The 21,047-nt window shown below is 45.5% G+C and overlaps 1 protein-coding gene across 4 annotated transcripts in view; it reads left to right on the top strand.

Moving 5' to 3' along the window:
• Window positions 1-21,047, top strand: part of RFX4 (regulatory factor X4) — a 175,630-nt gene that overhangs the window by 104,893 nt on the left and 49,690 nt on the right. For all 4 annotated transcript variants that reach the window (XM_070454010.1, XM_070454009.1, XM_070454008.1 and 1 more), the window contains 5 exons: window positions 940-1,153; window positions 3,189-3,266; window positions 10,662-10,825; window positions 18,586-18,686; window positions 20,687-20,745. In XM_070454010.1, the coding sequence (XP_070310111.1) occupies window positions 940-1,153; window positions 3,189-3,266; window positions 10,662-10,825; window positions 18,586-18,686; window positions 20,687-20,745 (616 nt within the window). The remainder of the gene's footprint in view (window positions 1-939; window positions 1,154-3,188; window positions 3,267-10,661; window positions 10,826-18,585; window positions 18,687-20,686; window positions 20,746-21,047) is intronic.

The following is a 21,047-nucleotide window of genomic DNA, read 5'->3' as shown; positions in this document are numbered from 1 at the left end:
TGAATGAAAATTATCTGTGGTTTGTCTCAGTGCTGATTCCAGGGCCCTAGCCCCTGTTCTGGGAAGGGGCCTTAGAATCTGTATTTTTATTATGTTCCAAAAGAGGCTCTGACAAACATCAAGTTTGTAACAGTGTGTTTCCTTACTGCAGCACAGTGCCTCTGTGGTCAGACCGACCCACTTCCTCCCCTAAACAGCTGTATGGCCTTGAGCAAATTACTTAAGCTTTCTTGCCTCCAATTCTCATCTGTAGAAAGGTTATAATAATCTCCACTTCATAGCATTATTTTACAAATAAATGTAGGGAAAGCATTTGCCAAAGTGCCTAGCACACCATAAGTGCTGGATAGATCATTGCTAAAACCCAAGCAAAATGCAGCCTCATTAGTGTTAATTGAAAACATTACTATTATTAAGCCCTTCCTGAGTTAATAAAAGGTTCTGGTCTTTGTTTTCCATTCAGTGTCAACTGAAACACTGAATTTATCTTTTTAGATACAGTTGTTTAAGACTGCTATTTATTGATTAAGAAAAACATAGGCCAAATGAATTTTTGTTGTTGGTACAGTTGGCAGCCATGAACACCCTCGTCTTCTTGGGTCTTTGCAGAGGGGGACATCAGACGCTGTGCCTCTGATACAAGAGATTAAGTACAAATGGAAATTTTTTCATCCCACTTTCTGCTTTGTAAAGTATTTGACTTAACATTGTCTGTAGGAGGCAATTCTGGTTATTTTTACCTGTCTGATTGACGGCTGGCAACACGGAAATTTGTTTTAATTCTAGATTTCTAAGATGTTGAGCCTGACAGGGGAGTTAACTCTCTTAGTTCAGGGAGGATGGGTCCAAGCCATCACTGGCCTTGGGCTCCAGTGGCTCAGGATCCCCCAGCTGATAAGGGTACACGTGGGTTTCTCTCTCTCTTTTGTTACGGCCCAGGTACCATTACTATGGCATCGCAGTGAAGGAAAGCTCCCAATATTACGATGTGATGTATTCCAAGAAAGGAGCTGCCTGGGTGAGCGAGACAGGCAAGAAAGAAGTGAGCAAGCAGACGGTGGCGTATTCACCCCGGTCCAAACTTGGAACATTGCTGCCAGAATTTCCGAATGTCAAAGATCTAAATCTACCGGCCAGTCTGCCAGAGGAGAAGGTGAGCACACCTGCAGGACTGCTGGAGTGGGTGGGTTCTCTCTCTCTCACACACACACCACACCCACACACACCACAGACACACACCACATACACCACACTCTCACATACCACACCCACACGCCACACACATACACACCACACACACACACCACACTCTCACATACCACACCCACACGCCACACACATACACACCACACACACACACCACACACACCACGCTCACACGCACCACACTCACACACCACACACATACACCACACACACACCACACCCACACACACCACAGACACACACCACATACACCACACTCTCACATACCACACCCACACGCCACACACATACACACCACACACACACACCACACTCTCACATACCACACCACACACACCACACACACACCACACACACACACACCACACACATACACCACACACACACCATACTCTCACACACCACACACATACACCACACCCACACACACCACACTCACACACCCCATTCACACACACCACACTCACATGCACCACACACACATACCACATTCACAGGCACCACACTCATCTTCACCACACACACACACCCCACACTCACACACACCACACCCACACACACCACATTCATACACACTTTTATTGCAAAAGAGTGAGTTTAAAAGTACAAGGACAGAAATCTGAATCAAGTTGGTCCGTTAGTTGTGACAAAGGTAGCTTCCCAAAGCAAGATGTTAACAGTAGAGGTGATGGGGTGTGAGGTATACAGAGCCTGCCTGAACTACCTTCATAACTGTCCTGCAAACCCAATCCTACTCTAAAATAAAATGTTTACCCTCTCCCTATCCAGCTTGTCTACCTACCCACCCATCTACGATGCTGCACTGGTCTCATTTCACAAGGGGAGGGCCCCCTCCTCTGCATAGCTCTTTCACAGGATTAAGTTTATTTTCCCAAGGATGCAGAGGATGTGGTGACATCGCACTCCCACAGAGAAAGAAGATTTTAAAGGTGGTAGTGATTCAGATAGTTTGGGCCATGGTATTGGGGAGAAATAACTGGAAACACCAATTTGGAGACTCTCTCCTGGGTGACACCGTCCTAAGTGATCTTTTTTTTTTAATGGGAGTATAGTTGCTTTATAATGTGTTTCTGCAGTGACTCAGTTATATGTACACATATATCCCCTGTTGTTTTTTTATTTTCTTCCCATTTAGGCCATCATATAAGCATTAAGTAGAGTTCCCTCTGCTCTACAGCATAATGCATCTATCTTGATGTGGCCCAGGGTACCAGTAGGTGTTGAGTTTCTACATATCACACCAGAATGCAGTGATGAACGAGGCTTGACTCCTGCTGTCAGGAAGCTTACAGTCAAGCCAGGGAGACAGATGCTTATACAATCAAACTAAGTTTGTATGAAACGTATATCTATGTTCTCAAACAAAAAGAAAAAATAAATCCTTATTTTCTCAAATTTGCTTTTTTTTCTCAGCACACTTCCTGCACCATTGCTTTAAAATTCTTGGAAGAGTGAAGCTAGAGATGCAATTCTTTTGCTAAGCAGATTGCAGAGAATTCCCAAATGTCTTTTTTGTGATTTTGGCAAAAGCACCTCTTCTTATAGATATAGGCTGGATGTTAACTTTTCAGTATCTCAGCTGATGAGAATTTAATCCAGTAGGCCTTACTGAACTCTATCTACAATGTGCCAGACACTGCACTAAATGCTTGATACACAAGCATGAATAATGTGCTATTTTTATTAGCATTTTCCCCAAATCCACAGTAGGGGTAGACATGGAGCAGAGAGAGAAAGCTGTGCTTTCTCTACAACAGGGTGAGTGCTCTGAGAAACATTCGGGTGCTGTGGAGCACAGAGGAGGGCGCAGAGGGTCAGAGGCCCCACCTAAGGAAAATGAGTTTCTTGGTACCTTACAGGATGCATCCCCTCAACAGAGAATAAATGACTTGAAATTCCAAGGGCAGCAGTAATGTGTATTAATGCATGCTTTTATTGTTGATCCTTCCCCACCCCCACAGGTTTCTACCTTTATTATGATGTACAGAACACACTGTCAGAGAATACTGGACACTGTAATAAGAGCCAACTTTGATGAGGTAGGTCAATAAGTGTTAGGCTGTGAATACTCTGCATTAAAATATTATATTACAATAACACTAGCTTTGACTAGTTTCCAGGTCTCTAGAAGCCCTTGATGTACATTAGCTCTCTGAATCCTCAGTGATCCCAGGAAGCAGGCACTATCATTACCCCCATTTTATAGATTTTCTGTGTGGGCAGTAGCTGGCATGGCTTTTTCCTTGTTCTAATGAGTGAACCTCATCCTGCCCAGTTGGCCTGCTGGGAACCCAGTTTTGTCAAGGTATCATTATGCCAGAATTATACATTCAGAAAAACTAAAGGAAAGCTTGTCTATATTTCGGTTTAAGCTTTTCCTGAGGCTTATCTGCTTCAGTGCATTTGGAGTTGATTACCTTCTGTTCTCAAGTTCTGGTCCCTGTGTCCATCTAACACTGCCCATAGGGCCATCTTTGAATACAAACAGTGTAAGGATTTAATTTTGATTTTAAAATATTATAGTTAAAGAATGGAGAGAAATGAGAGGATAGAAGCACTGGTCATATAAACAGAGGCAATAAAATATTCTTGTCTAAAATGCCATCCAAAAGAACTTTCCAAAAGGATGTCAGGAAACCACACATTTCACCCCATAACGTGAGGCCATTCTGTTTAAAGAAAATGCCTTTCAGACAAAAACAAAAACAAATAAAACCACCTGGGATCAGACGTGGACATTGAATCTGAGGGAAGACGACCTAGACTCTGGGCTTCCCGGATAGCTCAGCTGGTAAAGAATCTTCCTGCAATGCTAGAGACCACAGTTTGATTCCTGGGTGGGGAGGTTCCCCTGGAGAAGGGATAGGCTACCCACTCCAGTATTCTTGGGCTTCCCTGGTGGCTCAGATGGTAAAGAATCCGCCCGCAATGCAGGAGACCTGGATCCAATCCCTGGGTTGGGAAGATTCCTTAGAGGAGGGCATAGCAACCCATTCCAGTATTCTTGGCTGGAAAATCCCCATGGACAGAGGAGCCTGGTGGCCTACAGCCCACAGGGTCACAGAGAGTTGGACATGACAGAGTGACTGAGCACAGCACAGCCTAAGCTCTAGAGGGGCTGCAAGAATTGTTGTTACTGGTGAAAAAATGCATGAGGTTTCCTTTTGTAGAGTGGGGGGTTCATGCGCTGTTGGAGATGGAGGGGACAGGATGAGGTAAGGCAGCGAAGACTTGTTGAGCTGTATCTGTGCTGAGCTTGTTGAGCTGTATCTGTGCTGAGCTCGTTGAGCTGTATCTGTGCTGAGCTCGTTGAGCTGGTGTCTGTGCTGAGCTTGTTGAGCTGGTGTCTGTGCTGAGCTTGCTGAGCTGGTATCTGTGCGGCTCCTTATGCTGTTCCCTCTGGAGCCTGCTGCAGCAGTGGTATCCCCATATATGAGCTGTCACTTGGTTCACAGACACAGCTCCAGAAGAGGGGGCCATGTGTTGATAGAGTAGGACTCTTCTTCCTGCTCTTGACTTTTATCCACTAGGTTTTTAAATCTCCCAAATTCCTTCTGTGACCATTTAAGTGGAATTTTTTGTCTCATAGAAAGAAAGCTCATTGCTTTCTCTCATACTGTGGTTTGGCTATGCCTTACATATCAAAGAACCCTGAGATCTGGGCAAATCATGACTCATGATCGATTAAGAAAACAATGGCTTCTGTACCACACAAGCCCCAAGTCTCAACACAATTTGACAAGACATGTCACAATCCAATGTGGACACCCTCGATTGGATGGCTGGTTGCTGGGGGTGGTTCAGGGACCCAGGCTCCTCCTACCTTATGGCTGTACCCTGCCCTAGAGTCTCGGCATCCTTTTTGTTCAACTGATGGATCCAAGAAAAGGATTACAGGGAAGACATCCTCCCTTCTTGAACTCTTTGGCCCAGAGATAAGATGCATCACTTTTGCCCATATTCCATTGCTAAGAGCAGGTAAGAGCAGGTCTCATGGCACTCCCCCCACTCACCTCTGCTTCTTGAGGTAAGGGGAGCTGGGAAGTGTGACTCCTCTCTGGGCAGCAGCTTATTTACTAGAGGAGATCTAGTGGTCCCTCTCTGCCACAAGTACTCACAACAAAACTGGTGATAGTCTTCCCTGAACATTCTTATCAATACGTACTCATCGTCTCCCTTCACTGGCTTCCATTTCTTAATTCTGACACTTATTGGGCATCTAATGGCATACACTGCAAGATCCCAGGAATGGGGTGGTAAGATAAGCCTCGAAGGGAAAAAAGTCATGCATACCAGTAACTCTGGAGGAGAGAATGGCAACCCACTCTAGTATTCTTGCCTGGAAAATTCCATGGACAGAGGAACCTGGCAGGCTACAGCCCATGGAGTCACAAAGAGTTGGACACCACTGAGAAACTAACATACACCAGCAGTTAGGATGCAGAATATATGGTGAGAGGTCCAGAAACCTTGTGAGGGCTTGAGTGTTCCTGTGGGAGAAGGGCCAGACTGGGAGCTCAGGCTTGGATTCAGGATGTGGCTCAATTCCTCATCCAAGGAATGAAGATAAAAATACCATCCTGCCTATCCAGTTCACAGGATTGTTGGAAGGAGGAGATGAGACAATGCCTGGTAAAAGGTCATACAAATGCTTGCTTTTATCAGATATGTTAATCAGAGAGTTAAGGGAGGTCACACAGTTGGTTAGATCTTTATCATCTAACACTGCTGGTCCAGTATTCTTTCCACCCCACTGGCAGGGGTGTTTGGTGGCTGTTTTTGAGGTGGTTGATGAAAATGTGGTTGATTCTACCCAAACACAAAAAGAATGAAGGGGGATATTTTACCTCTGAAGAGAATGGCTTTCTCTCCTACAGCTGAGAAAAGTCATCGGTAAATAGATGGTGGATGTCTCTGGTACATTTTGATGATATTGTTTGTTTCAGATCTTCAAGATCTTTAATATCCATTGAGGTCACAATGTATGCTAGTATCACAGTCTTAAATTACCTTGTTTCCTTGTTCATTGTTTGTCTCCTGCCACCAGAACAGAAGCCCTTGAGGGCAGGGATCTTGTTTACTACTGTATCCAGGTCAGCTATACTCTCAGGCTCTCAGTAAATATTTCTTGAGTGGGTGAGTAGATGAATTGATGGATGATGGATGGATGGAAAACCTCCACAGACGTACAGCATTATCAGGAGAGTACAAAGAAGCCAAGTCTGCATGTAGGGGCCTTCCTGTAAAGCCTTCTCCTAACTACATTGCACAGAGAATTGTAAGCTCAGATAGCCCTGTGTTTGCGTCTCAAATCCACCACTTAACAGCCTGTGACCTTGAGTAAGGCACTTAACCTTTGTGAGCCTCAGTTTCTTTTACTGTAAAATGGAGGTAATAGCTGTATCTACCTCATAGTAAAATTGTGATAATTATATGAAAATTGTATAAAGTATCTAATTTCAAACTGAGAGCATAATAACTACTAGCTATTGTTTTGTCAAGTTCCTTTTAACACGATAGCAATTAAGTACCCATGACTGGAAATCATCAGATATGTTTCCACAAGATGCCAATATACCAGGAATAAAGTAAGTATGGACATGGAAAAGAAATAGAAAACTTACCTAGGTATTCTTAAGGAAATCATCTTCTGATGCTTTATTGAGCAAAGAGGGAAAAGGCTGAGAATTCAAGGGACTAAAGTAGATAATCCAGAAAACGTGTTTTAAATAATCATTTTCAATCATTTACCTGGCATTTTATAAATAATCTTATTTCATCCTACTGATAGGTAAACAACATCTCCCTCTTGTTAAAGCTGATAACTTCTCTTATTTACATAATTATTTAGCCCCTAGCTCCAGATTCAACTGACTTGCCATCTAACATACATGGCCTAATTAGAGCTCTGACTTTCCACCCTAAATCTGTTTCCCAAGTCTTAGATAGCCACTACCACACACCCAACTGCTCAAGCCGCAAACCTCAGTTCTTCATATCTAGTCTGTCAGAATGTCCTGTTGGCTCCACTTCCTGATAAGAACACCGTGTCTATTCATTCCACACCTAACTTCCAAGTATCAGCCCTTGAGCTTTGCAGTGTTTTCCCTCCTTCTGAGGAACCAGCCCGTTGGACACTGTTGTTGTTCGGTAGTCCAGTCATGTCTGCCAGACATTAAATGCTCTTAAATGCAGCGTAGCAAGAAAGGTTGAAACTGGATAACACGGCCTCTACAAATGCCGCTCCAGTGACAGAACTGACGGCGGCTCCCAGTGCCAGACAGACTTGAGAAAGACAGATGGCTGCTCGTGCGAGTGATCTTCGACAGATTTGTTTTAATGCACACAGTCGCTGATGCTTTCCAGAATTTCTGCTGGAAACCGACTCATAAAAAGAGAGTAGGGCTACATGCAAGGAGAACTTAGAAAGACAAATGAATTCGGAATCTACCAAATATTAGGAATCAACTGGGCAGTGCTTCTTATTCAGAGTTGGAAGGGCAGGCAGGGAGGCCCAGGACCTGGTCAGAGGCCAATATCCTGGGATGACATGCGATCTGGGGACAGCAGAAGGTTGTCTGGAGGGCGAGTACCTTGTCTAAGAGATGTGGCCATCTCCAGGCCCATGTCAGCTAATAGCCGTCTGGTGTCCCAATGACAACAAGAGCCTTGATGGGTGAGCAGAGTCACCAAGGAGATCCTGGCTGGGTGATGCTCAGAAACTTAGGCGATGGTGTCTCAAGTGTTTATGGCAGTACAGTGATTTCTTGGGGCTTCCCAGGTGGCACTAGTGGTAAAGAACCCACCTGCCAATGCAGGAGACATAAGAGATGTGGGTTTGATCCCTGGGTTGGGAAGATCCCCTGGAGAAGGGCATGGCAACCCATTCCAGTATTCTTACCTGGAGAATCCCATGGACTGAGGAGCCTGGCGGGCTATAGTCCGTAGTCAGACATGACTGAAGTGACTTAGCACATATGCATGCACTGATTTCTTGTGTCTGGAAGTGATAGTGCCTCCATAATATAGTAATAGTAATAGAATTTAACCTTTATTAGGCATTTATTATGTGCCAACCACTATAATAAGTACTTTTGGAGGAATCTTTACCAAAATCTAGTTAATACTATTTTAATTCCAATTTCACTGATAAAGAAACTGAGGCATAGAGATATTACCCCTCTAGTTGGTAGTGGGGACTTAAAGGCAGTCTTCACTCATCTGATTTTTTTGTTGTTGTTGATTTTAATTTTCAATCTGGTTGAAAACTTTGCCATATTTTCACTATCATGGAATTAGCAGAACTGTGACTTGAGTTTTACAATGTACAAACCTGACCTCCTTCACCTTGATCATGTTTTTGGCAATTAACCATTTTCCCTCTAGGAAGTCAGGGGGCATGCTTTTCTCTCTGTTCCTCATCCACCAAGCCTCCCATCCAGTGTTTACACTGAGAAGTCCAGCCAGGCCATGGACATCAGGACAGTCTGTCCACCTAAGGCTGAGCTGATATCACCAGGCTGGGGTCAGAGGTAACCTGTAAAGAGGAAAGCAAGACCCCACTCCTGATAAGGCCTTGAAGGACATCTGCAGGTTCTCAGGGTGTGGCCAGAAAGCTGGGAGGCAGGTGACAGTCCAGGGGAGCCATAGCTCTCAGGAATGGGATAGAAGTCCAGTTACCAAGAAAAGAGCAAAGTAGCCACGAGATTGATTTATGGAAAGATAGGCAGACTTGTGCTGTATCCATCCATTCCCTGACTCGCTGTCTGGCTTTGGACAAATAAGTTAATCTCTACAAAATGGTAGCAGCAATCCTTAGCTGTAGTATCAACTGAGAGTAACTGTGCTAAGTTTCTGATGTATAGTGGCACTCAATAAATACATAATGCCGACACCAATAGTTACACCACCTCCAAAGTGTTAGCTTCAAGTACTGAATTACTTCCTGCTTTGGATCAAGATCGACTTATGGAACCAGGGATATAGACAGTGCTGTGCATGGGGTTCAGGAGTGCCCATCCTTGGAGGAAAGAATGATACCTGGTCTAGGAACCAAGTCAAACGTAGAAGAATTCACAGCAATTCAGTTATTTCTTCCCTAACCTTCAAATGAGTCATTCCTCAATGTTAGTTGCGTCTGACTCTTTGTGACCCTGTGGACTGTAGCCCTCCAGGCTTCTTTGCCCCTGGAATTCTCCAGGTAGGAATGTGAAATGGTGTGCTGTGGTTAGTTGCTCAGTTGTGTCCGTCTCTTTGCAACCTCGTGGACTGCAGCCCACCAGGCTCCTCTGTTCATGGGGATTCATCAGGCAAGAATATTGGAATGGGTTGCCCCACCTTCCTCCAGGGGATCTTCCCAACCCAGTGATCGAAGCCAGGTCTCTCACATTGCAGCCGGATTCTTTACCAACTGAGTCACCAGGGAAGCCCAGAGTGGGCAGCCTATCCCTTCTCCAGGGGGTCTTTCCAGCCCAGGGATCAAACCTGGGTCTTTACGCTGCAGGTGGATTCTCCACTGTCTTAGCCACAGGGAAGCCCCTTGAAAATGTTATTATACGAACTGAGTAACATCCTCAACTCTGTCCCTTCACTGCCTTTGTCTTGTCCCACCCCTCCACCCCCTCCACTGCTCTCTCACTGACCTCCAGCTCACACCCTGGAAGACAGAGGTGTAGGGAGGGGCCTGCCATCCTGGTATTTACAAGAATAATTCCATTTTTGAGTGCCTACTAGATTTCTGCTCTGTGCTAGTGGTTAGAGCTGTGGGTTGGGGTGTTGTCATAGCTTACCATCCAGATGTCACCATCTAGCATCCCATAACAACAGCCAGCCAAGGCTGCACCAAAGGCTCTTTGAGAAAACGGTAGACTCTGGATACAAAGAGGCCCTTGCAGTTTATCAATTTTGGGGGCACATGTGCATCAGGAGACTTCAGTTTGTGGCACCTACTCTCTTTTCCTTCTAGACACATTCCTTTTACCAGCAGCTCATACACTGTTCTCTTCCTTTCCAGAACTCTTTGGGGCCCCCAGGGCACCAACAGACTCAAAGAGTAGTTCTAGTGCTTGCTGCAAGCTTTTTAGAAGCCATGTCCCACTTTCCCTTTCTTAACCTTTTTACGCAGACCCCAGTAAGCATGAAGGGGCCAATGGGGTGACAAGCTACTCCTCTCTCCCAGGGCAGAGCAGACCCCAGGCTGCCAGGCCAGGTGCTCCTCCCACAGGGGGTGTGCGCACCGATGGCCAGGGTCAGGACTTGGGATGGAAGAACCTTCCAAAGCTCCTAATCCACCCCAGGCTGAGACAGCCTCTGCGTCTGCAGGGGGAGCAGAGAAGAGCACTGTGGACTGGAGTGGCCTTGGCCAAGTCCCCAGGCTCTGCTGGGAGGGCCCGGTGTAACCTCACGGTTCTTCTCCTCTCTGTGGGTCGATACAGGTTCAAAGTTTCCTTCTGCACTTTTGGCAAGGAATGCCGCCCCACATGCTGCCTGTGCTGGGCTCCTCCACGGTGGTGAACATCGTCGGCGTGTGCGACTCTATCCTCTACAAGGCGATCTCCGGAGTGCTGATGCCCACCGTGCTGCAGGCGCTACCTGACAGGTGGGCACGCTTTTTCTCCTAGCACCGTGTGGCAGGTCCTCGGCCACTTCTCAGTTATGGAAAACAACTGTGCCTTCTTTGGGGTCCTCCCTTGTAAAGATCACTAATTTTGTTGTTGCTGTTCAGTTGCTGTCATGTCTCACTCTTTGCAGTCTCATGGGCTGCAGCACACCAGGCTCCCCTGTCCTCCACTATCTCCCTGAGTTTGCTCAAGTTCATGTCCATTGAGTCAGTAATGCTATCTAACCATCTCATCCTCTGCCGCCCCCTTCTCCTTTTGCCTTCAATCTTTCCCAGCATCAGGGTCTTTTCCAATGAGTCAGTTCTTTGCATCAGGTGGCCAAGGTATTGGAGCTTCAGTTTCAGCATCAGACCTTCCAATTAATATTCAGGGTTGATTTCTTTTAGGATTGATTAGTTTGATCTCCTTGCTGTCCAAGGGATTCTCAAGAATCTCCTCCAGAACCACAATTTGAAAGCATCAGTTCTTCAACACTCAGCTTCTTTATGGTCCAACTCTAATGTCTATACATGACTACTGGAAAAATCACAGCTTTGACTGTACAGACCTTTGTCAGTAAAATGATGTCTCTACTTCTTACTACACCATCTAGGTTTGTCATAGTTTTTCTTCCAAGGAGCAAGTCTTTTAATTTCATGGCTGCAGTCACCACCTGCAATGACTTTAGAGCCTCCCCCCCTAAAAAAATATCTGTCATTACTTCCACTTTTTCCTCTTCTATTTGCCATTAAGTGATGGGACCAGAGGTCCTGATCTTAGTCTAATGAATGTTGAGTTGTAAGACAGCTTTTCCACTCTCCTTTCCCTCTCATCAAGAGGATTTTCAGTTCCTTTTCACTTTCTGCCACTAGACTGGTATCCTCTGCATATCTGAGATTGTTGATATTTCTCCTGGCAATTTTGATTCCAGCTTGTGAGTCGTCCAGTCTGGCATTTAGCATAATGTACTCTGCATAGAAGTTAAATAAGCAGGGTGACAATATACAGCCTTGACATACTCCTTTCCCAATTTTGAACCAGTCCCTTGTTTCGTGTCTGGTTCTAACTGTTGCTTCTTGACCTGCATACAGGTTTCTCAGGAGACAGATAAGGTGGTCTGGTATTTCCCATCTCTTTAAAAATTTTCCACAGTTTGTTTGGATCCACATAGTCAAAGGCTTTAGCATAGTCAATGAAGCAGAACTGGACTTTAAATTTTAAAGTATAAGACATTAAATTTTATTTATATTTTTAAATATAAGTAAAGAAGTTTAATATTTTAAACCACTTGTACCTTTCAAAAATCTCCTGCGGTCCAGTGGTTGGGACTTCACTCTCCAGTACAGTGGATGTGAGAGCTTCCCTGGTGGGGGAGATAAGACCCCACTTGCCATGCAGCCTGAAAACAAAAAACATAAAACAGAAGCAATATGGTAACACATTCAATAAAGACTTTAAAAACTGGTCCACATTAAAAAAAAGTCTTAAAAAACAAATACAAAACATTTAAAAAATTAAAAAAGTATGACATGATACACAGCGAAACGTCTCTGTTCTACTCTTCTTCCTGACACCCAGGTCCCTGCCCACAAAACATCAAATATAAACATTTCCTTTTGGGGGGGGGGCATCCAGATCTGCTATTAACATGTACCCAGTGCATGACATACTTTTTATTTTTTTAATTTAATTTTATTTTTAATTGGAGGATAATTACTTTACAATATAGCGATGGTTTCTGTCATACATCAACGTGAGTCAGCCACAGGGATACATACCCATGTCCTCTCCCTCTTAAACTTCCCTCCCACCTCCCGCTCCCCATCCCACCCCTCTCGGTTGTCACAGAGCACCAGCTCTGGGTTCCCTGCATCATACAGCAAATTCCCTCTGGCTGTCTGTTTTACAACTGGTAACGTACATGTTCCAATACTACTCTCTCAAGCCTTCCCACCTTCTCCCTCCCCCACTGTGAACAGTCTGTTCTTTATGTCTGTGTCTCCTTTGCTGCCCTGAGAATAAGTTCATCTGTACCATCTTTCTAGATTCCGTGTATATGCGTTCATATACAGTATTTGTTTTTCTCTTTCTGACTGACTTCACTCTGTATGGGCTTCCCTTGTGGTTCAACTGGTAAAGAATCCGCTTGCAACGTGGGAGACCTGGGTTCGATCCTTGGGTTGGGAAGATCCCTGGAGAAGCGAAAGGCTACCCACTCCAGTATTCTTGCCTGGAGAATTCCATGGACAGTCCATGGGGTCTCAAAAAGTCAGACATGACTGAGCAACCTTCACGCACTTCACTCTGTATAATAGGCTCTAGTGAGCCCTGTATATGCTGTTTTCTACCTGGTTTCTAAAAGGAACAAGTATTGAAGATTGTGTTGGACAGCTTCTGTGCCCCAGCAGAGGAAGGCTCCGCTGTCTTCTGTGCCGCCTTCTGCCCTGGGAGGTCCAGCGGGGAGGGTGGATGGTGTGGCGCCCCCGATGGGGCTCCATTTCCCTGTGGCTTCCAGCTCAGATCAGCCAGTGTGAGGGCTGGGGGCCAGAAGGAGGGAGAAGAGTGAAGTCAGGAGACAGCCTCTCTGCCCCCCTCCCTGTGAGGTCACCGCTGGCTGGCCACGTCCTCCTGGGGCTCTACGCCCGTTCAGGCAGCCTCTCTCTCTCTCCCTCCACGCTGTCCTTCGGGTGTGAGTGGCTGACAGCCTGCTGGCTCTAACCCGGGTTGCCGCAGTCAGCCTTATGGGTTCACCTATGCTTATCCATGCCTTTATGACTTGTCCCTTATAAATAAACTCCACTATTTTGAGTGGCATCTGTTTCCTGATGGGACTGTTACAGAGAACATTCTACATCCACCTATAATGAGGTTTGTTTTTTTCTTCTTTTTTAACACCTGCATATTGTGCCTTTGTGTTGAGTTGAATTCGTTGTCTTGATGTTCCCTGCCTTGTCCCACTACTGTACAGGGCTTTGATGAATAATGTTCTCAGGACATTCTCCTATATGGTGCAGTTTGTTAGTTTCCTAGGGCTGCAGTAACAAAAAGTACCACAAACTGGGTGGTCTGAAAAAAAACAAATATATTGCCTCACAGTTCTGGAGGCTGGAAGTCTGACATCAGGGTGCTGTCAGGGTTGGTTCCTTGGGCTTCCCAGGTGGCGCTCATGGTAAAGAACCCACCTGACAATGCAGGAGACATAAGAGACGCAGGTTTGATCCATGGGTCAGGAAGATGCCCCTGGAGGAGGGTGTGGCTACCCACGGCAGTATTCTTACCCAGAAAGTCCCATGGACAGAGGAGCCTGGCAGGCTGCAATCGATGGGGTCGCAGAGTTGGACACGACTGAAGTGACTTGGCGCACAGGGTTGGTTCCTTGCAGAGACTGAGAGGAGATCTGTCCCACACCTCTCTCCCAGCTTCTGATGGGAGATGCCATCGGTCCTGGGCATTCCTGGTTTGCAGCTGCACTGCTCATCTCTGCCTCCATCTTCACACTGACCCCCACTCTATGTCTCACTGTCTCTTGTCATTGGCATTGGATTTAGGACCCACCCAGTTAATCCAAGGTTTCATCTCAAGATCCTTAATTTAATCACATCTCTAAAAACCCTTGTATCAAATAAGGTCAACTTAATGGGTTCCAGTGGACTTATTTTGGGGGAAACAACCCTTCATGCTACTGCACTGAGTATGCATGCAGGATCAATTCCTAAAGGGCTCAATTCCTAGTTCAAAGCCTATGTGACTTAAACTTTTCTCAGTGAAGTTTTAATTTGCATTTATCTTATTATGAATGGCGTTGAATATCCCTTCATGCCTTTAAGAGTGATTTTTATTTCTTTCCTGTGAACTCTCTGCTCTTAATCTTTTTCTATTTGGTAGTTGATGTTTTTCTCATTGATTTTTAAGATCATTTTAATTTTTAGGGATATTAACCATTTATCTGTAATAAGAGTTGCAAATATTTTCTCATTTTGCTCTTTTATTTTTGCCATACAGAAAATGTATTCGCGTAGTTGAGTTTATCAGCCCTTGTTTTTATGGCTTCTGGATTTTGTATCATTGTTTTAGACCTCTTCCCCACCTCAATTACAATACAATTTTCCCATGGCTTATCCCACAAAACTTATTGTTTAATTTTGTACCTTTGAACTTTTATTCAATTTATAATTCATCCTTGTGTAAGATGTAAAGTATGCCTTTTCCCCCCAGTAGTTCTTCTTATCCCAATACATATGTTAATTTTTCTATCTTCTATTCACAGATTTAAGGTGCCTTCTATTTTACGTAGTAAATGTTATACATATTGGTACTATTTCTAGCTTTCCTAGCCTATACCATTTATATTGCTGTATATTCATGTTCTGTGCTTCCCAGGTGGTGCTAGTGGTAAAGAACCCAGCTGCCAATGCAGGAAACAAAAGAGACGTGGGTTCAATTTCTGGGTTGAGAAGATTCCCCTGGAGGAGGGCATGGCAACCCACTCCAGTATTCTTGCCTGGAGAATCCCATGGACAGAGAGGAGACTGGCAGGCTATAGTCTATGGAGTCACAAAGAGTTGGACATGACTGAAGCGACTTAGTACACACCCACACATATTCATGTTTCAGGGTCACGCTATCTTTAAGCTCTGTGCTTTAAAATGTATTTTAATATTTGATAGGCTAGCTCCTCATACTTACTTTCTTTTGTAGAATTTTCCTCTTACTGTCAACACAATGGCATGGTGGTTTTAAGTGTTTGTGTGTGCATGTATGTACATATTGAATATATATACATATTTAAAACTTTTCAGTTAGAAATGCATACTCTGTTTTTAGGGGTGAAATGATACAACATCTTGAATTTGCTTAAAACACTCTAGAAAAGAAAGAGCAGCATGTTGTAAATCAAACCAGCAAAATGTCTCTAATTATTGATGCTGGGTCATGGGTATTTGGAGGTTTAAAGTTTTTCATAATAAAAGTGTTAAAAGCAAAACTTAACAGAAAGTAGAGTGCCCACTGAAATAGAGAACACAAGAAAAGAACCGGGTCTGATGGGGAAATGATGAATTCTGTTTGAACGTGTTTAATTTGATGAATCTTTGAGGGTTTTGAAATGGCGGTGTCTGGAGTTCTGAAGTCATCTGCTCTGAAGATATGAAAGTGAGTGCAGATGGTGACTGAAGCTGCAGGCATGGAGAAACTATCTAGGGAAGGAATACAGCATGATAAGAGCAGGCTAAGGACTAGACTTGGAAGAGCTGGAAGACTTAATGGCCAAATAGAGGGGACTAAGCTTTGATCTGGTCCCATCACTTCATGGGAAATAGATGGAGAAACGGTGGAAACAGTGTCAGACTTTATTTTTTTTGGCTCCAAAATCACTGCAGATGGTGATTGCAGCCATGAAATTAAAAGACATTTAGTCCTTGGAAGGAAAGTTATGACCAACCTAGATAGCATATTAAAAAGCAGAGATATTACTTTGCCAACAAAGGTCCATCTAGTCAAGGCTATGGTTTTTCCAGTGGTCATGTATGGATGTGAGAGTTGGACTGCGAAGAAAGCTGAGCACCGAAAAATTGATGCTTTTGAACTGTGGCGTTGGAGACGACCCTTGAGAGTCCCTTGGACTGCAAGGAGATCCAACCAGTCCATCCTGAAGGAGATCAGTCCTGGATTGTTTGTTGGAAGGACAGATGCTAAAGCTGAAACTCCAATACTTTGGCCACCTGATGCGAAGGGTTGACTCATTGGAAAAGACCCTGATGCTGGAAGGGATTGGGGGCAGGAGGAGAAAGGGACGACAGAGGATGAGATGGCTGGATGGCATCATTGACTCAATGGGCTTGAGTTTGAGTAACTCCGGGAGTTGGCGTTGGACAGGGAGGCTTGGCATGCTGCAATTCATGGGGTCGCAAAGAGTCGGACACGACTGAGCAACTGAACAGAACTGAAGATTTGTGACTGAGGAGAAAGAAGATGGAGGGGTCACAGATACCAAGGGAAGCAAAGGTTTCTGAAAGGAGGAAGGGCTCATAGAACTGAATGCTGTCAGATGTCACAAATCAGAAACAACACGAATCAGAATGAATCCATGGTGTTTGTGTCATGGATGGAGATTGCTGCCTGGGTGGGACCTGTGTGTAGGTGGAGGGACAGGAGTGAGGTGAGGAGTAAATAGGAGGTGAAGAAGAAGAGACAGAGTCTAAAAACAACTGAAGAAGTATGTCTGAGAAGTGGAAGAAAGAGGGCAGTAGCTTGAGGAGACAGAGTGATGAAAGAAGAGGGGTTTTTGTTTTTAAGATGAGATTCTTGAACCCATTAAAACACCAAAAGAAATGATGGAGAGGGAGGAAAATGTGAATAATCAAGAGAAGGGGCAGTCAGAAATGGAAGGTTCCTGAGAAGGCAGGAGGGGAAGAGATGGGGCTGGCTCCTTGATTCCATCAGGAAGGCTGACTTCTTTGGGGGTTTGTTTTCCCTGAGAAGTAGGAGGTGATGCCACCTGCTGGTGGACGGGTTGGCGGGGGGTGATGTTGGGAGATTGGAAGCCTGAGGGGCACCGAGAAGGTTGGAGTAAGTCACAGAACAGGAAAGAGTGAGCGAGCAGAGAAACACAGGACTTTCCAGCTTGGGGGAAGAATCAGAGGGAGACTGAATGAGGGCAGGTAGGTGGTGTTGGTGGAAGGCAAGGATGGTGTGGGTGGTCAGCACAGGGAGAAGTCCTTGTGGCCGGCATGGCTAAGGAGGACCCTAGAGAGGACACTGAACCCAGCGTGAAGGGGGGATTCTTTTGATGGCAAGAGCCTGGAAATGGTGCTCATTGTCTCCTCAAGGGCCAATTCCCATCTCAGATTGCAAGCAACTGCCCCCTCAACCCTTCACCCCTCTGACCCCCCTCCCACCTCCCGCCCTTAAACAGTCCTTGACTTTCCAAATAGGACATGGTTTCAAGGTCTGTGTCAGGATTGTTTTTGTCAGTTTAAAAATGCACGGTTGCTTCCCAGTTCCTGCCAAGAGGAAGCATCTGAGCAAGCCCAAGCCCAGCTGGGTGTGCAGGCGTGGCGGTAAGTGGCAGGCGGGGTTCCTGCCCTGCTGAGGGGCTTGGATAAGACTGGGCAGCCCGAAGAGGAGACTGCAAAGTGCAAATGGTGCTCTCAGGCCCACAACCCACTCTCAACACCCCTCCCACAAGCCTCTTCCAAACCGTGAAGGATGGAGTCTTAACTCGCAGAGTCTTAGACCCGCCAAGCCTTGCGGCGGGCTTTTCCCCACCTGTGTACGTATGTCTCCTCGTCCACCGGCGTGAGCACCGCCGCATGCTCTGTCTGCGCCCTTCTCAGACCCACTAGCTCTCCTCAGGGCTTGGGCTGCCCGCCCCGTCCCTGGGGCTGCTGCTTTCAGTGACTCCTAATGGTTGCAGTCAAAACACCATCAGAGATGCTGAGACTCTGTAGGGCCCCACAGGGGGGCCTGCGGCCTGTACTGTGGGGAACACATGAGGTCCTTTGTTGCTGTTTTTGTTCAGTTGCTAACTTGTGTCTGACTCTCTTGCAGCCCCCATGGACTGTAGCCTGCCTGCCAGGCTCCTCTGTCCATGGGATTTCCCAGGCAAGAATGCTGGAATGGGTCGTCATTTCCTTCTGCCTGAAATCTTCCCTACCCAGGGATCGAACCCACGTCTCCTACATTGGCAGGTGGATTCTTTAACCACTGAGCCACCTGGGAAGCCCACAAGGTGCCTACCATGTGTCATTTGTCTTTCTAGCTTGACTCAGGTGATCCGGAAGTTTGCTAAGCAGCTGGATGAGTGGCTAAAAGTGGCTCTCCATGACCTCCCAGAAAATTTGCGAAACATCAAGTTTGAATGTAAGTTCTCAGTTTGGAAGCAGAGGGGAAGGGAGGGTAACATTTTAGTACCAGGCATTTTACACAGGTTGTTAATAAAATAACAATTAGAGCTAACAATTTACTGGTGCCTACAAAGCACTGAGTACTATGCTTAGCAGTTTCCATGCATTAATTTAGCTAATCCTTACAAAATGTTTATTACGGGTGGCACACCTCTCCTTTACAGAAAATGAAACAGGCTCAGACACGGAGTCAGCGGCAGAGGCAGGTCTGTCTGTCTGACGTCCACGTTTCTGCTGTCACCGCCACACTTTTTATTTTAGTTAATCCTCACTCACTCGCTGATGTAGAAAACAATATCCTTCTTCTGCTGATGAGGCTCAGAGAGGCAAAGAAAGTTCCCCAAAGCTACACAGCCACATAGCTGGTAATTAGGGGCCAGAAGTTGAACTCACATCTTTCTGACCCTAAAACTGAGATTTCCCCGAAGCTCCTGCCCACAAAATGGGGCTAACAGAAGACAAAAAACAGCTTCAGGGGTCCACATATTTAATTCTCTGCCTAAGGGGAAAGCAAAATTAATATTTCTTGCAGGGTACTGGGACTGTGGATCTTTTCTCTGACAAGCGTCACCACTCAGTCCACAAGCATTCATTTTGCCTGAGAAAACTGGGCCTGTTTCTCTGGCTCACTGTGTCCATACTTGTGGGAAGTCTCACATGCCGTTAAGTAAAGATGAAATGATTTTAAGCAAAACAAAGTTTTGAGATATATGTTTCTTAGAGCCCCATTTGAATACAGATTGCCATTCTTGCCCGAAATAAGTGCCAGCAAGAAAAATGAAGGAGATCAAATTACCCTCTCTCCACAGGCAAAGGGGGCCCTTTCAGACTCCCTTTGAGGCCGCCTGCCGTGCCCATCACCTATTGATAAAGCCCGCTTTATTTCACGGCTCTCAGTTCTTTTCTTTTCACGAGCACTAAATTCCACATCACAAAGTTAAAGAAAAAGTAATTAAGGAGAAGGATTAACGATTGATCGCCCTGGAAAATTAGAAGTTCATCTGTCCCCCCACCCCACCCACCTACCCCTCATTCCTCCACCCCATGCCCTATTTTTCCAACCAAGCTGGCTCTGAGCACAAATTGGAATAATCCCAGGGAAATTTCTGATTGTTTCTTGACCAGTTCAGAAATTAATGAGAAGAATGCCCCGTGCCCATTTTAATTACGCTGGCAAAACAAACCTGTTGAAAGTCTGAAGCCAGGAGGTTTGTTGCACCTGCCACCTGTCCGTGCCTGGAGGCACCCACTCTCCCCAGGGAGCCTTGGGGGTGCACTTGGAGAACTTACAAGGAATAGAGACATACACATCTCCAGAGGACTCTGTAAGGACAAAGATCTCGGACTGACATGTGGCTTCTCTGCTTCAAAATCTACAGATCACCCCACTTCATAGCATCAGCCTGTTATGTTAGCAGAGGACCCAGTCATCAAAACACACCAATAGGGCATGGAGACCGTTGGTTGAAAACGACAGATTGTGAATACAAAGCCATATTCAAGGTGCTGCCCAGGGTTCCATCCTAGAAGCAACCCTGCTCAATCAAGGTTTCCTAGTAGATACACTACTTTTTAAAGGGCCTTCTTCAAAGCTTCCACTCGATTCCTGCAATTATTTATGGGGAGAAGAGATTGAACTTGCAATTAGCGAAATGAAAGACAAGTAAATAATTGCTTTTACTCACGGTTGATTGACGCCACAATTTCTCACACCTGTCAGTGTGGAGTGCAGGCAACTTTGAAATATGTACCCCAAATATCGCCACCTTAGGACATAGTTGTCCAAATGGGAGAACAAAAGAGCAGATGCAGGGTTTCACCAGTGGGTAATCGAAAATAGTGTTGGACTATGAGTTAGGCAAATAAGGAAGCTACTTTTGAAAATCGCCCCCGGAAAATCCCAGGTCAGACCATAAAGCATGCAAGTATTTCACACTCACTCTTTTCTTCTTGCAGTGTCAAGAAGATTTTCCCAAATCCTGAGACGGCAAACATCACTAAATCACCTTTGCCAGGTAGCTGTCCTGTGTTATACGTTCTAACTACTGCTAAGTCATTGCGACTGAGGGGCAAATCCACGGGAACCTCTGGAGAGGCTCCGTCAGGATGTGGCTGTTTAATAGTACACTCTCATGGGACTTCTCTGGCGGTCCAGGGATTAAGACTTCACCCCCCCCCCCCCCCCCCCCCCCCCCCCTCCACAATGCAGGGGGTCCAGGTTCTATCCCTGGTTTGGGAGCTACGGTCTCACATCCCTTGTGACCACAAAACCAAAACATGAAACAGAGGCAATATTTAACAAATTCAACAGAGACTT

The sequence above is a fragment of the Odocoileus virginianus genome, chromosome 23, assembly GCF_023699985.2.
Source record: "Odocoileus virginianus isolate 20LAN1187 ecotype Illinois chromosome 23, Ovbor_1.2, whole genome shotgun sequence".
Lineage (NCBI taxonomy): Eukaryota > Metazoa > Chordata > Mammalia > Artiodactyla > Cervidae > Odocoileus > Odocoileus virginianus.
The sequence above is the reverse complement of the archived record's forward strand: the minus strand, read 5'-3'. Positions and strand labels throughout refer to the sequence as shown.